This window comes from Atractosteus spatula, chromosome 1 (genome assembly GCF_055471065.1).
Source record: "Atractosteus spatula isolate fAtrSpa1 chromosome 1, fAtrSpa1.hap1, whole genome shotgun sequence".
Classification (NCBI taxonomy): Eukaryota; Metazoa; Chordata; class Actinopteri; order Semionotiformes; family Lepisosteidae; genus Atractosteus; species Atractosteus spatula.
The window spans coordinates 17,490,409-17,503,174 of record NC_142706.1 but is presented as its reverse complement, the minus strand read 5'-3'; the positions used below and the strand labels follow the sequence as shown (position 1 = coordinate 17,503,174).

Sequence of the window (12,766 nt, the reverse complement as noted above, 5' to 3'; positions counted from 1 at the left end):
ACATGAAAGTTGCAAACAACAGCATTTAGCCCACTTTGGTCTCTGTAGTGTAGTAGATAAGAAACATGGGTTGTAATGAGAGAAAAAAAAAGTTTGACAATCAATGATACAACATCTTTTTTTTTTAATCAATTTTATTTTAATTTTAGGCAAAATGCTGATATAACAACATTGTTAGTCACTTTGCAGGAAGCAGAGACTTTCCTGCAGGAGCTTCTGTTTGAGTGCATTTTAGTTGAGTTGAAGACTCCCACACTGTTCAAATCATGGCTGCAGTGGCAGGATAAGGCACCTAAACTGCAAGCTGTGGCCTCTCCACAGTCCGGCTTCAGAATGTCAGGACAGCCCGTATGCTAGAAGTAGAACAAGAAAACTTTTAACTTGCCTAATGCATTTTTACTATAAAATATTTGGAAATACATAACCATTGCAATTCTGAAATGTGGTTTAGTACTACTCCAGCACAAGGTGTAAGAATAATTACACATTTTTACAAGTATGAATTTCTGCAATTGCCCACTCTAAAGATGAATGCTGGGACTCTGATGAGGCAGACTGTCAAAATGCTAATGACTTTGGTTTTCTGAAGTGTCCATGAATATGATATTCCTATATTTTCCTATTCCTATAAATACAATTTTAACAAACTCATATACACATACACGCATTTGTAAACTAATCAAGACAGAAAGCAAACCATGATCATGCTCTATAAAGCTCCATAAAATAACTTTTAGAATGTCACAACATTATGTTTTCCAAAAACAACTGTCAGTAAACTCACTGTGCTAACATCTGGATATACAATCAAGAACATCTAGCAACCACATTTTTAGAAAAAACCTGGTCACTCATTTACAGCATATGCCAAATGTATGCTACTGTGTCACAAATTCCACAGCTTACAGTCAATTGTTTATGACTCTAGATTCCTTCATGATCCGAGTCATAAGTAAAACATTAACACGTCACTATAATTGAGGCTTTTTAAATTGAAAAAACTGTCAATAACCTAATGCTTCTTAAGGAACATGTAGTGGGTAGGTAGTTACAATTATCAGGCTCTGACAATATCATCAGTTCTGCGATTTAAAGAAAGGACATGAAAAAAAGTGTATATCATGACAAGAATGTGAATGTACAACCGCAATAAGATACACTAACTTCATCACAGATATTTCAACAAAGTTTAAAACTGAAAAATAACTGAAAAATCAAAATGGCAATTTTGTTGCCCATCAATCCTTGCTACCATGTGTCATGTTCACTGTAATGATCATGACAGTGAATTAGGTATTGCTGTATAGTTTTCTTAACCTTGCAAACAAGAGGAGTGCATTTTAAATTAAGTTCTAGATAGCAAACGGATATTCACTCCAGGCTCCAGTTCTCCTCTCGCTTGGATGTAAAAGTTAAGCAAAATCTTTAGAGTCTTTAAGAGTCACTTTACCTTTTCCCCGCATGCATGAGGTCAAAACCCTCATTGATTTGATCAAATGGCAAGGTGTGGGTCACAAATTCATCCACCTTCAGCTTCTTTGCCAAGTAATCTTGGACCAGTTTGGGTACACTCTCCACACTCTTCCAGCCTGTACAGTGTGAACCACAAAACAGAGCTTTAGCTGCAGAAGACCATCTTTGGCTTTATTTACACCTTTCAAGGCAGTCACCTTTGTGACCATCCAAATACATCCACTCTCCATCATCAGACAGCCATTTTAACCTGGAAGACGTTGTGGCAAACCAGAGCCAGAAAGAGAGGACACCAGGTGAGACCACACCCCAGATGGGATGCTAGTCCACCGCAGGACAAATGCACATAGAATGTAGAGACTCCTATAAACCTAGTCAGCACATCTTTGAAATGTGCAAACTACTAATTACCAAACAAGCTAGATGGGCCAAATGGCTTCCTCTCATTTGTAATCTGACTTATATTCTTGCAATGTGTAAAAGCAAATACTTTAAATATGCTCATTGTAAGTTGCCTCCATTTACCTTTTTCTGCACAAACATCATCAAGATATTGGGGATGCGATATAAAAATTCCCCATGTCTTTCATTTGGCAAAAATCTTGTATCTCAAGTTTTGCACAGCTGGTAATGAACACAAGTGAAACCTGTAGTGCGTGGTGAATATTTTAAAGTGTTGTCAAAATTTGTGAATGGAATAAGTTAGTTAACAGCTTGATTCATTCTTTTTTAATCATTCATAGCCCAAACTGAAACATACGCTTTGTAAATATGGTTAACCAGAGCAAGCATGTGTTCATTAAGGAATAACAATGTAAATTCCACTGCACTGCAATTTTACCCACTGAAGTATCAGAAAAGCAAGCACCAAACACAGTATTAAGCCTCCACAAGTGCGATTTTGCTGAAGACCTCTCACCTCCAAAGGCTGATCCCTTCCAGGTGCGTCCTGTAACCAGCTGAAATGGGCGGGTGGAGATCTCTTGTCCTGACCCAGCAACTCCTATTATTACACTGGTTCCCCAACCTTTATGGCATGCCTCCAGAGCCGCTCTCTGGAACACATGGGAACGATCATTTACCCCATTTCTTCTCAGAAACAATGTCCTTTTTACAAAGCAGTGCGCAGGGCGTGAATTTGACCAATTTATTAACACAAAAATATACTCTTCTCTGTTGTGCACTACATGCTGTACAGCACTGCTAGGAAGAGATCAGTAATACTGGTTCAATTAGGGATTCAAAATCATAATTCACTTGCAAATTAACTTCATTTTAGGATTGGTTTCCTTCACTCGAGGAAAATTAAACTCAACTTGAGTTTCTTTTAAAGTGAGTTCCATTAGGTATATCCCAATTATTTAACTTGCAGCTTGTGGCAGACATTAACATCTCAGGATAAAAAGCTGGCCATGGCCAGACTTGAACATAATATTTTGGTATTCAATGATGTTTTACCGACGTAAACCTTAGTTGTATTTTCATTATGCATCCATGCACTTTCCCCATCAAGGCGTATAGGTACCATGTTCTTCATTTAAACTTTGGTTTATTTGGCACTTGTATCATGTAATTATGAAAGAATCATAAAGTACTGAAAAAGCCCTGTCCTTTCAGAGGAAATCTGTGAGGTATATATACATCGATTATATACCAACCTATCATCAAAATTCACAGAAAGGCATACATTACAGAAGCATGCCTCTTCATGAGTCAATATCCATGTTGTCTTCCTAGAATAGATAATCATCCCTTACAGGCAATTATGAGTTGACATTTTTTACATTGATCAACCTAATTAAGGTTTGTGATTATTAATAAAAGCTTGTTTTGAATTTTAAAATGCACCATGCTTCAATATGCACAAGCTGCAGTATTAAATCTTGTTGATATTATATGACATTTACATACCACTTTAATAAGGCCAGCAAACTCTGTGAGCAGTCATCTCAAGAAACGTTCTTGGCGCTTTCTTTTTTTCTACAATTAAGTTTGGGATTTGGCACGGTTCATTTCCAAGGGAAAGCATGAGATCAATTAAGGAATTAAATCGGAAATTCCACTGCAGGGATGGGACTACGAAGGTTGTAGCTGGAAGGCTAAGGGAAAACGCATTTCATTTTTACAATACAGCCAGAACACAGCCTTGTGCCCGCTGCTTGCCAAGATAAGTTCCAGCTCCCCTGCGACCCTGACTTGGAAGAAGCGATTAGAAATGGGATGGATGGATGGATGGTCTTGAGCATACTCACCATGATGCCCACATTGCCAATGCACTCAAAGGAGTAGTCCACCCCACCGTCGGTCAGCTCAATCAGCACCTCCTGGATGGGTTTGCTGTGGTCCTTGGGGTTGACAAACTCAGTGGCGCCGAACTCCTTGGCCTTCTCAAACTTGTCTTTGTTGATATCGATCCCAATGATCCGAGAGGCTCCTGCAGCCTTACAGCCCATCACCACAGCCAGACCCACAGCTCCCAGGCCAAAAACTGCACAGGTGGTGCCGGGCTCAACCTAAGAGCAAAATTAGAAGCATCACATTTACCAAAAGTACATGGGAGTCCTAATTTACCACAATATTCCATTTCGTTTTCTGAAAGGTAAATAAAGCATTGGTCGTCATATGGTCTTCAACTCTCCCTACATCTTGCGGTATTTATTTTGGTTCAGTCAGGGATAACTATGAGAAATTGTTTGCTTTGGTGTTGTGTAACTTTGAGTACTTCATTTATGGCAAACAAACATTGTCGGTCTGTATACAAACATTCACTTCTTCCCCTACATAAAGTCAACTAAAACATCTGCTCAATTCCAGCTACAGAAGATACTTGAAAAACTGGCAACCAACATCTTCCAAATTTCCTTTCTTAAATGCTGATCATTCTGAGTTAATTTTTGTTCTTGTTGCTGTATGAGGGGAAACTACAAACCAAGTCAACATTACTGTATCAAACTTGTTTAAAATATTTACTTTAGTACTTCAAGTACTGCTGTAAGAAAAATGCACGATAGCACGGCAGCTGAAATCATGCCAGAACATAGTTGCCGTCTGACTCGAGCACTTCTAAAGAAAAATGCTGGAGACGCCACAAATCCTGGAGAGATTTCTTTTTCATGAATGGAGAACAACCAGTGATGCATGACCAATCAGGTTTCAATAGTGTACCTGAACAGCCAGTCAGCACCTTTAATAAAGAACACTAATAATTAAACAACCAAGGGTTTTTACACCTCTCAGCTCCTCTCACCCATATCCCTGAAGTTTTTCACTATTATAGTCTTCATACTATACAGAACAGCAAGAGTATGCCATGTTATTCCAAAATATAAAACACAAACGTTTTTAGCAAACACCCAGACTTGTTTGGCTCCTCATTGGTTAAAACCACCTGCAATTTTAGACTGCCTTATAATGTGAGAGGTATTCTATAAATATCCAACCTGATTATGAAGCTGGAATACAATGTAATTTAAATACTGTAACTTCAGTGGGAATCACTGTGGCATTATGGTTAACACCACACAGGGTCCAATTCCAGATTGGGGTGCCATTCTTTGCAGAGTTTGCATATTGTCCCCACGTAAACATGGATTTTTGCCAAAATAGCCATTTCCTTCCACATTCTAAAGACGTGCTGAATATGCTCTTAGGTTAAACCTCTAAATTTTCCCAGTTTAAGTGTTTAAGTCCCTCCAACGCACCAGTGTTACAGTCCCCTCTGCTACCAGGATAAGGTCTGGGCTGCCAAAACTCTTAGCAGCTTTCTGATAAGGAGGTAATAATGGAAACATTCAATGTTGAACAAACATTTAATCTTTGTTGTTCGTTCCAGACAATGGCTATTTTTCATAGAACCTCCTGTTTTTCTAACAATGGAACAAAATGGAATAACAGCAGTCATGAAGTATTTGCACCTAAAAGTACAACTACACAAAACAACTAAATAGCAGTTTTGACTGACTGCAATTGCTTACATCTATATAACACTTTTTTTCCCAAAGCACTTCATATTTAGAAGGTGACCTGGTCCACCCACCACTGAAGAGCACCACCTCAACCTGGGGGGACACCTGACAGCCATTGCACACCAGCAGAGCCACCACTTAGTAGACAAGCTGAACATGAGAGAAATTACTTCACTACTCAAATTAAGGTGGAGATGTAGTCAGGACAGTGAGGGTAACACCCCTATTCTTACAAGAATTTTAATGACGAAGTGGTCAGGACTTCGATTTAACATCTTATCTCAAGGACAACAGCTCATACAGCACAGCGTCCCACACACACTAAGGCACTGGTTTGGAAATTCTAGCCAAAACAAAGACTTTCTGCTCTGCCAACAGAATATAGAATACACAGGCAGCCTGTGAATTCTCCCATCCTAGTCTTGCTTAGTCCATAGGCGAGGTAATAACATTGCTGTTTCAGTCCTTCCAGATACAAATTCTGGCTCATGCTTCATACTTAAGCCATACACGTATGGGACACCCATTGTAAAAACTCAAATGTAACACTTAATCCAACACTTGACCATGGTGAGAGTCTATAGGTGGAAAGACAACAGCCTCTCACCTTGGCAGTGTTGAGGGCTGCTCCATACCCAGTGGAGATGCCACAGCCCAGCAAGCAGACCTTGTCCAGGGGGGCAGACTCATCCACCTTGGCCAAAGAAATGTCAGCAACCACCGTGTACTCAGAAAATGTGCTGGTGCCCATGAAGTGGAACACCTGCTTGCCTTTGCAGGTGAACCTGGAGGTTTTGTCAGGCATCAGACCCTGCCCCTGGGTGACCCTGTCCAGAAAAAACAGAGCAGACAATGCATGTTGGCTAATTCTGCAACACTTGACAAGGAAGTACACTCACATCCCAGGAAGAGGAGATATTTTTTCATAGGTTCTCGTTTTTTTAGCATCTTCAATGTCCTCGCTTGATTTGGGCAGTCTAAGCACTTTCGTATAATGCGTGTCGACTTTTTACAACTTTGGTTATCTCCTCTGTTACTACAATAACTGGGATTAGAGGCTTCCCAGTACACAGACAACTGATACCGAGTGAAAGCTAAAGGGTTGTCATCTTCAAATTCAAAACAGTAATCATTTTTCCATTAGTACTGGATTTTTTTTAATTATAAAACTGAATTTTAAAGTCTTGTGAATCCAATGTATAGGTCACTTTGAGGTATTAAGCTGAAAGATGTTTTCACACTGTTCTCTTCTTGACTTCAGTTATTTCTGAGATTAAAATACTATTCCATTACTTTTGATGTTTAAACAGCTGGAAAGTAATTGTGGTTTACATGCCCCTTATCTACAGTATATGACAGTGGTTGTCATCAAATATTTTAAAGCAGAACTTGAGAAATGGTAAAATTAAGAGAATTGCTTAAATAAGCAGTGGTCTTTCATCTTATTTAGATCCCTGAATCAGATGTTCCACACTGCAAGTTTCCAGTCATCACGAGTATACAGTTAAAGGCCGGTTTACCTTATCTTCTGACACAGATTGGTTTTCGGGTTTTTGCAGAACTTGCACTCTCCACATTGAGGAATATACAAGGGGATGACTTTGTCTCCTTAAAAAAAAGCAAAATAATTTTAGGACATTCCTAGAGATGGAAATGTGAGAACAGTCAGGATTCTTTGTCACATACTATGGAAACTTTTTTGACAAAGTCAGCTACATTCAAAATTAAATATCTTCGTAGATAACCTTTGAACTACAGTATACCATACTGAGTAGCACAGGAGGAGTCCTAAGGTGTCAAGGTGGTGAACAAGCCACTCTCAATTACTGGAGTATTCAAAACTGTGACTGAGTGCATTGACTGTGCATCTGATTGCCTCATGGCAAACTAGTGAGCATTACAGATCAGGGAGCTCTTCCACACTGTTTGAAATGATCCATACAGTTTGTGCATGATTATCAGTGGCTTTTTAAAGACGTTCTGGCTGGTGATAGGCTGACCAGTCACATACAAATCCTCCATATATGCCCAGGAAAGGTCACCTTCTGCCCACTTTGTTTACACTGGCACTGCACTGCTCTCCACATCTTTTAATAACACCTCCTTGGATCACAAATTAAAACACAAACACCACTAGCACTTTAAGTTTTGGGAACACCTGCTCATTTCACCAACAATTCATTCAGTGTATTTTATATATTCTGAATAGTGCTATATGCCATTTTTTTTGGCAGTCTCCAATCACTCTCAAGCAGAAACACAACAGATCACCTCCCTGTGTTTACTATATGACTGTAAATGGACATAAAACATAGTAGTAGGTAGGTTTCTTTCTTGAAAGGTCACTTAAGCATACAAAACGTTTTTCTGCCCAACATAAATTACAGAAACTATAAAGGGGAACCTTCTGGAACATGGTTAACAGAAACTGTTTGGAACTTCCAGCTTCCTGGATTATCCCACCTGGTTTGAATTTGGTCACTCCTTCTCCAACACTCTCCACAATCCCACCCCCTTCGTGCCCCAGAATCACAGGGAAGAGCCCTTCAGGATCAGCTCCACTCAGAGTGTAGGCATCAGTGTGACACACTCCAGTGGCGATCAGCTACAAGACAGCCCATCACAGACCCGTCATTTACCTCTGCCATGAACAGCACAACCAAACATATAAATAAAATAACACATTTGTAAATTTAATCATCCAGTCCTGAAATATTTTGCTGAAAGGGAGAAAAAAAGTAACAGCTTTGCTTACAGCTAAGGTATTTATGAGCTGTGATACCAAAATATACAATGATTTAACTTATAAAGCCATAGAAACAGTACAGAAAATTTAGTATTGTGATTTTAGTGGCTCTTCGGGAATATTTACAGTTCTACTTCTGCTACTTGTATACAGTCACAGAAAGCAACATGAAAAGCAAGTAATTTATCATGAATTCTGTTACTCAGAACTTATGACTCACACAGGAACTCAGTAATTGGATTTATCAGTTCTTTAAATGGATACTACCAAAGGTGCTGCACAATGTAAATATTATACAGAACATGTTCGTAAGGTTATACATCATGTAACCGATGGTCTCCTACCATGTCTCTTGTGGTCTGAGAAAATCTGAAGAAGTTTGATTGGCAGGCCTAAGATGGCTTTTCTTTATTAAGAAACACCATATACTGCACCTGCATATACTCTTAAGGTGACAATAACTTGTTATAAAATGAACACATTTTATGACAAGAAGACCTGTGTGAGTGAGTGAGTGAGAGAGTGAGAGAGACTTTTAACCTATGACAGACTGGTCCTTCTATATTAAAGTAGTCAATGTTGTGTGATGGAATACATGGAGTAGGTTAGTAATACATAAATGATGCTCAAGGAATACAATGCTAATCCTTTTTGTAACTAGAGAACAAAAAATAACTGCACCTCGGCAGACTGGGGTGGGAGGAAATACACATTCCTCTTTAATGACAAAAAGTAACTAGGAATTGTGCAAGGTGGCAACATAAAAAGTACAGGAGAATTCCAATGTGCAGCTCCGTGATTAGTCAGTTCCTCTTACATAATTTATCATGTCCACTGCATGGTCCCAGTTAGAGACTTTTTTTTTGGGACACGTTTACAAACAGTGTCATAACTAGGTTCTCAGTTAGGAGGCCCCTGTTATGTTAATCACGGAATCTGTTAAGCGAAAAATCATTCGAAGGCAATCCATTAGAAAATGCGAGTAGTTACCTTAATGCGAACTTCATGAGCCTTGGGCGGAGCGACTTCTACCTCCTCGATGGACAGGGGCTTCCCAGCCTCCCAAGCGACAGCTGCCTTGCATTTAATGACCTGAAAATAATTTCAGACATGCGAATAATTTTGCTGCACCCAGACTTTCTATGAGAGATTGCGGTTTGCAAAGCAACTTTACGTTCATATAAAAAACATTTAAAAATCTCACCTTTGGTACGGTATAATATTTCACGAGTGAACTTAGCAGTTCAAAGTTCTTAAAGAATACCAGAAGTGCATTTCATACATTTCGGGGTGGTACTTTCAAAGGCACATCAAACTTCACAATGCCGTAAGAATGTGTACGAATTAATCCATCAACTTGTATAAAGAAATGAAAGACACCAATTCACAACATGGGAGAGGAATAAAATTCTTAATTCACATAAGAACATTTGGTTTACTAACTGGTTTTAAAAATTGATTTAAATGACCAATACTGTCATTTTCACTTTATTAAATGCGATATTTTGAAACCTTCATACAAACTCTGCATTATATTAACTATCCCCAGTCGACTTTGTGTAAACAATCCTAATTTAAACCCGGATAGTGAGAACCCATTCCATACCATGGAAAAATGTTGTAGAGAGGAGATATAGTGTAAATAGTTTGAGAAAATATGGTACTCGGCGTCTCTCTATTTGCCAAATCATGCGATTGCACAATTTCTGTCTCTACAACTTTCAAGGCAGTACAGACCACTGTACTGTTCCGTAACTGAAAATACTAATGTAGAATATTGCTAATAATGTTCATGTCTTTGGTATAAATGACATGAAGTGAATTAACAGACATGCATTTTCCTTTATAGAGTTGTCGCCATTTTAATTTATGCAACTGTAATTAAAATAGATGCGTTTACATCCGTTAACTTCAACGCATGAACAATTTTCTCTTGGTTTTCACAGAGGAAATAAATATTATTATCTTCTAAACACGCCTAGAGCAACTATACCCTGTTAATCACTGCGAACGAAACAGTTGAAATCGAACAAAACACAACTGTCAATTAATTTAACTTATATGAATAAAATAACAATGATACAAGGTTTACAATTGCCTAGTAAATACTCTGGACTGAATTTACACATATTACAGATAATCCAAAACTCATAAAGTACTGAAGAATACTTGTGTCAAGTTCAGGTTCAACATGCATTTGTACAGTACAGTACATATAACAACCCTCTTTGCGTTAAACTTTTAAATGTACTGTATTAGCCCGTGGCAACCTTTTTAATGTAAATACTATTGCAAATATAAGTCAGATGACCAAATCTGAACTCTGATCTGTACGATTTCTTTGTGTTGTATTAAAATGCGCCCATTTAAAACGTTATCTCTGAACCTGCTTGTCAAGGCAATCACATTTTGGATAACCGTCTTCTCCCCAATACAACCGCTTGCAAGAACATTAAATATTTCGCTAAAGTGAGCATATTTTTCATGCAAAACGTACATAAATTATCGGCAAATCCTTATTTGTCGAGAGTGAGTTTTTTGCAAAGAATAAAGACAAACCCCACTCACTTTGCCAGCAGTCTCCATGTTCCTTCTCCCTCAGCAAGAGACTCAAAGCAGCTCCCGGGAATCTGTATAAATCAATAACAAACCAATCAAATTGCAGATTTAGAAAGCAACAGGAACTTGAAGAAGAGCACAGTTTACCTGTTTCGTGCTGACATACAACGAATGAAAACGTAGTGGTTTCGTTTTATCATACTGATGCAGTGATAGCTATAGCAGTCTAGCTTTTTTATTCAGTCATATTCAGAGAAATGTTTGATTTATATAAAAAAATAAAACACGGTGTGTATAGCTGAAATTTCAATAAGTTATTTGAGGTCTTGCACTCTTTTTCAAATGGCCGACCAAAACGGCTCCATTGAGCAGATTGTCGAGTCATCTGAAGCTCTTTTAGGACTAGTAAGAAAAATATCTGATCACTGGGTTTAGTGGTACTAAACAGTATAACTAACAGACACTTACATGCCCAGTTTTTGATTAGTTATTTCATTACAGTTAAATATTTGCATATAGGAGGGAAACTACTTCACACAAAGTACATAAAGCCACCTGGGTGATAATGCGCCACCACTATACAGCCGATCATGTGAGGCGAGATATTGTATTGCTTACTGTAACTGCCACTTTGTTAGGATTAGTGAGTGTTCAATAAACCCTGAAATAGATAACTGGCAAATCCAATAGGAAAATCAGTATTAAGAATATAAGAACTGTTAATAGAACATAATTTGGCCCATGTAGTTCTTTTGGATACTAAAAGCAAATTAATCTGAACATGTCATCTAAATGTTTTGTGAAAGAAATTCAGCTGCCAACTTTGATAACATGGCTGGAGAGCTTGTTATAGACTTTCACAACCCTCTGCACATAATGTGCCTCCTGTGCTCAGTTTTGAATGCATTTCCCTTTAGTTTCTATTTCTGTACTGCGATTTATGTTTCATGGTTGATTCTGAAGGAGTCTCTTGTTTTGACTAAGTCACTGGCTTTGATGACTTGAATGTTGAATGTTACAGCCTCCTCATTCAAAAGGATCCCAAAACAGTTTAAACTGAAAAGAGAATCTATTTCATCCACTAGTGAAGTGCAGCACCTAACCAGGGTGACACACAACGGCTGTTCTGTGTCAGCAGCCCAACTTCACAGCTGATCATGCAGAGAACTGGGAAATTACTTTACCAATTGAGCAAGCCCAAAGCAGAATACAGCCAGAATGCTGGGGACAACACCTCAGTATTTAGTAACAGTGCAATAAGGATTTTTAACAATGACTTTGTTTTACATCTCATTAGAAGTATGGTACCTGCAGATGGGCGGTGTGGTGGCTCTGTGGCTAAGGATCTGTGTCTGTGGCTGGAAAGTTGCTGGTTTGTATCCTGCAGCCGGCAGAGGGGTCCTACTCCGTTGGGCCCCTGAGCAAGGCCCTCAACCCTAACTGCTGCAGGGGCACTGCGCTCTGACCCCAAGCTTCTCTCCCTGTCTGTGTGTCTCATGGAGAGCAAGTTGGGGTATGTGAAAAGACAAATGCAAGAAATTGTATATGGCCAGTGAAGTGATCTGTTCACAGTGTTCCCAGTCACAGAATGGAGTAAACAGTGAAGTGTGGTCCAGAAGAAGGTCAAGGGTGCCACCTACTGGTACCCCACCCTAATTACAGCAGGAATCTGATTTTCCTTAGAGGTCTCCCAACGCCTCACTCACCAGGCCCAACTTTCCTTAGCTTCTGAGATCTAACATGATCAGGCTACATGACTAAAGAGTAAGGGAATGTATCTAGTTGATTATCTCTGAATTGCACCAATCTATTGGTTCTGATCAGGGGAGAGACATACTGTAGGCTACAGGTGTACTGGGTCTATGAAACAACGTCTTTTTTGCACTGGTGGTGATGGGGGTGGGGTTCATGAATGAAGGAGGGCTTGAGGACTTCAAATTATGAAATTTTGTCAAGAGTATCACAGGAAGTGTTGGAATTGATTATAAGTGTATCATCTTTATCGTATTTGTAATGATGATGT

At 38.9% G+C, this 12,766-nt stretch overlaps 1 protein-coding gene across 1 annotated transcript; it reads right to left on the bottom strand.

Moving 5' to 3' along the window:
• Window positions 1–116: 116 nt before the first annotated feature.
• On the bottom strand, window positions 117–10,830 carry LOC148840696 (alcohol dehydrogenase class-3). The gene is made up of 9 exons (XM_088908690.1): window positions 10,753–10,830; window positions 9,175–9,276; window positions 7,902–8,043; window positions 6,959–7,046; window positions 6,046–6,265; window positions 3,726–3,986; window positions 2,393–2,528; window positions 1,451–1,589; window positions 117–353 (listed from the first exon to the last, which is right to left on the bottom strand). Exons 1-9 carry the CDS (start codon window positions 10,768–10,770, stop codon window positions 329–331), a joined length of 1,131 nt encoding a protein of 376 aa, XP_088764816.1. The 5' UTR covers window positions 10,771–10,830; the 3' UTR covers window positions 117–328.
• Window positions 10,831–12,766: the final 1,936 nt, after the last annotated feature.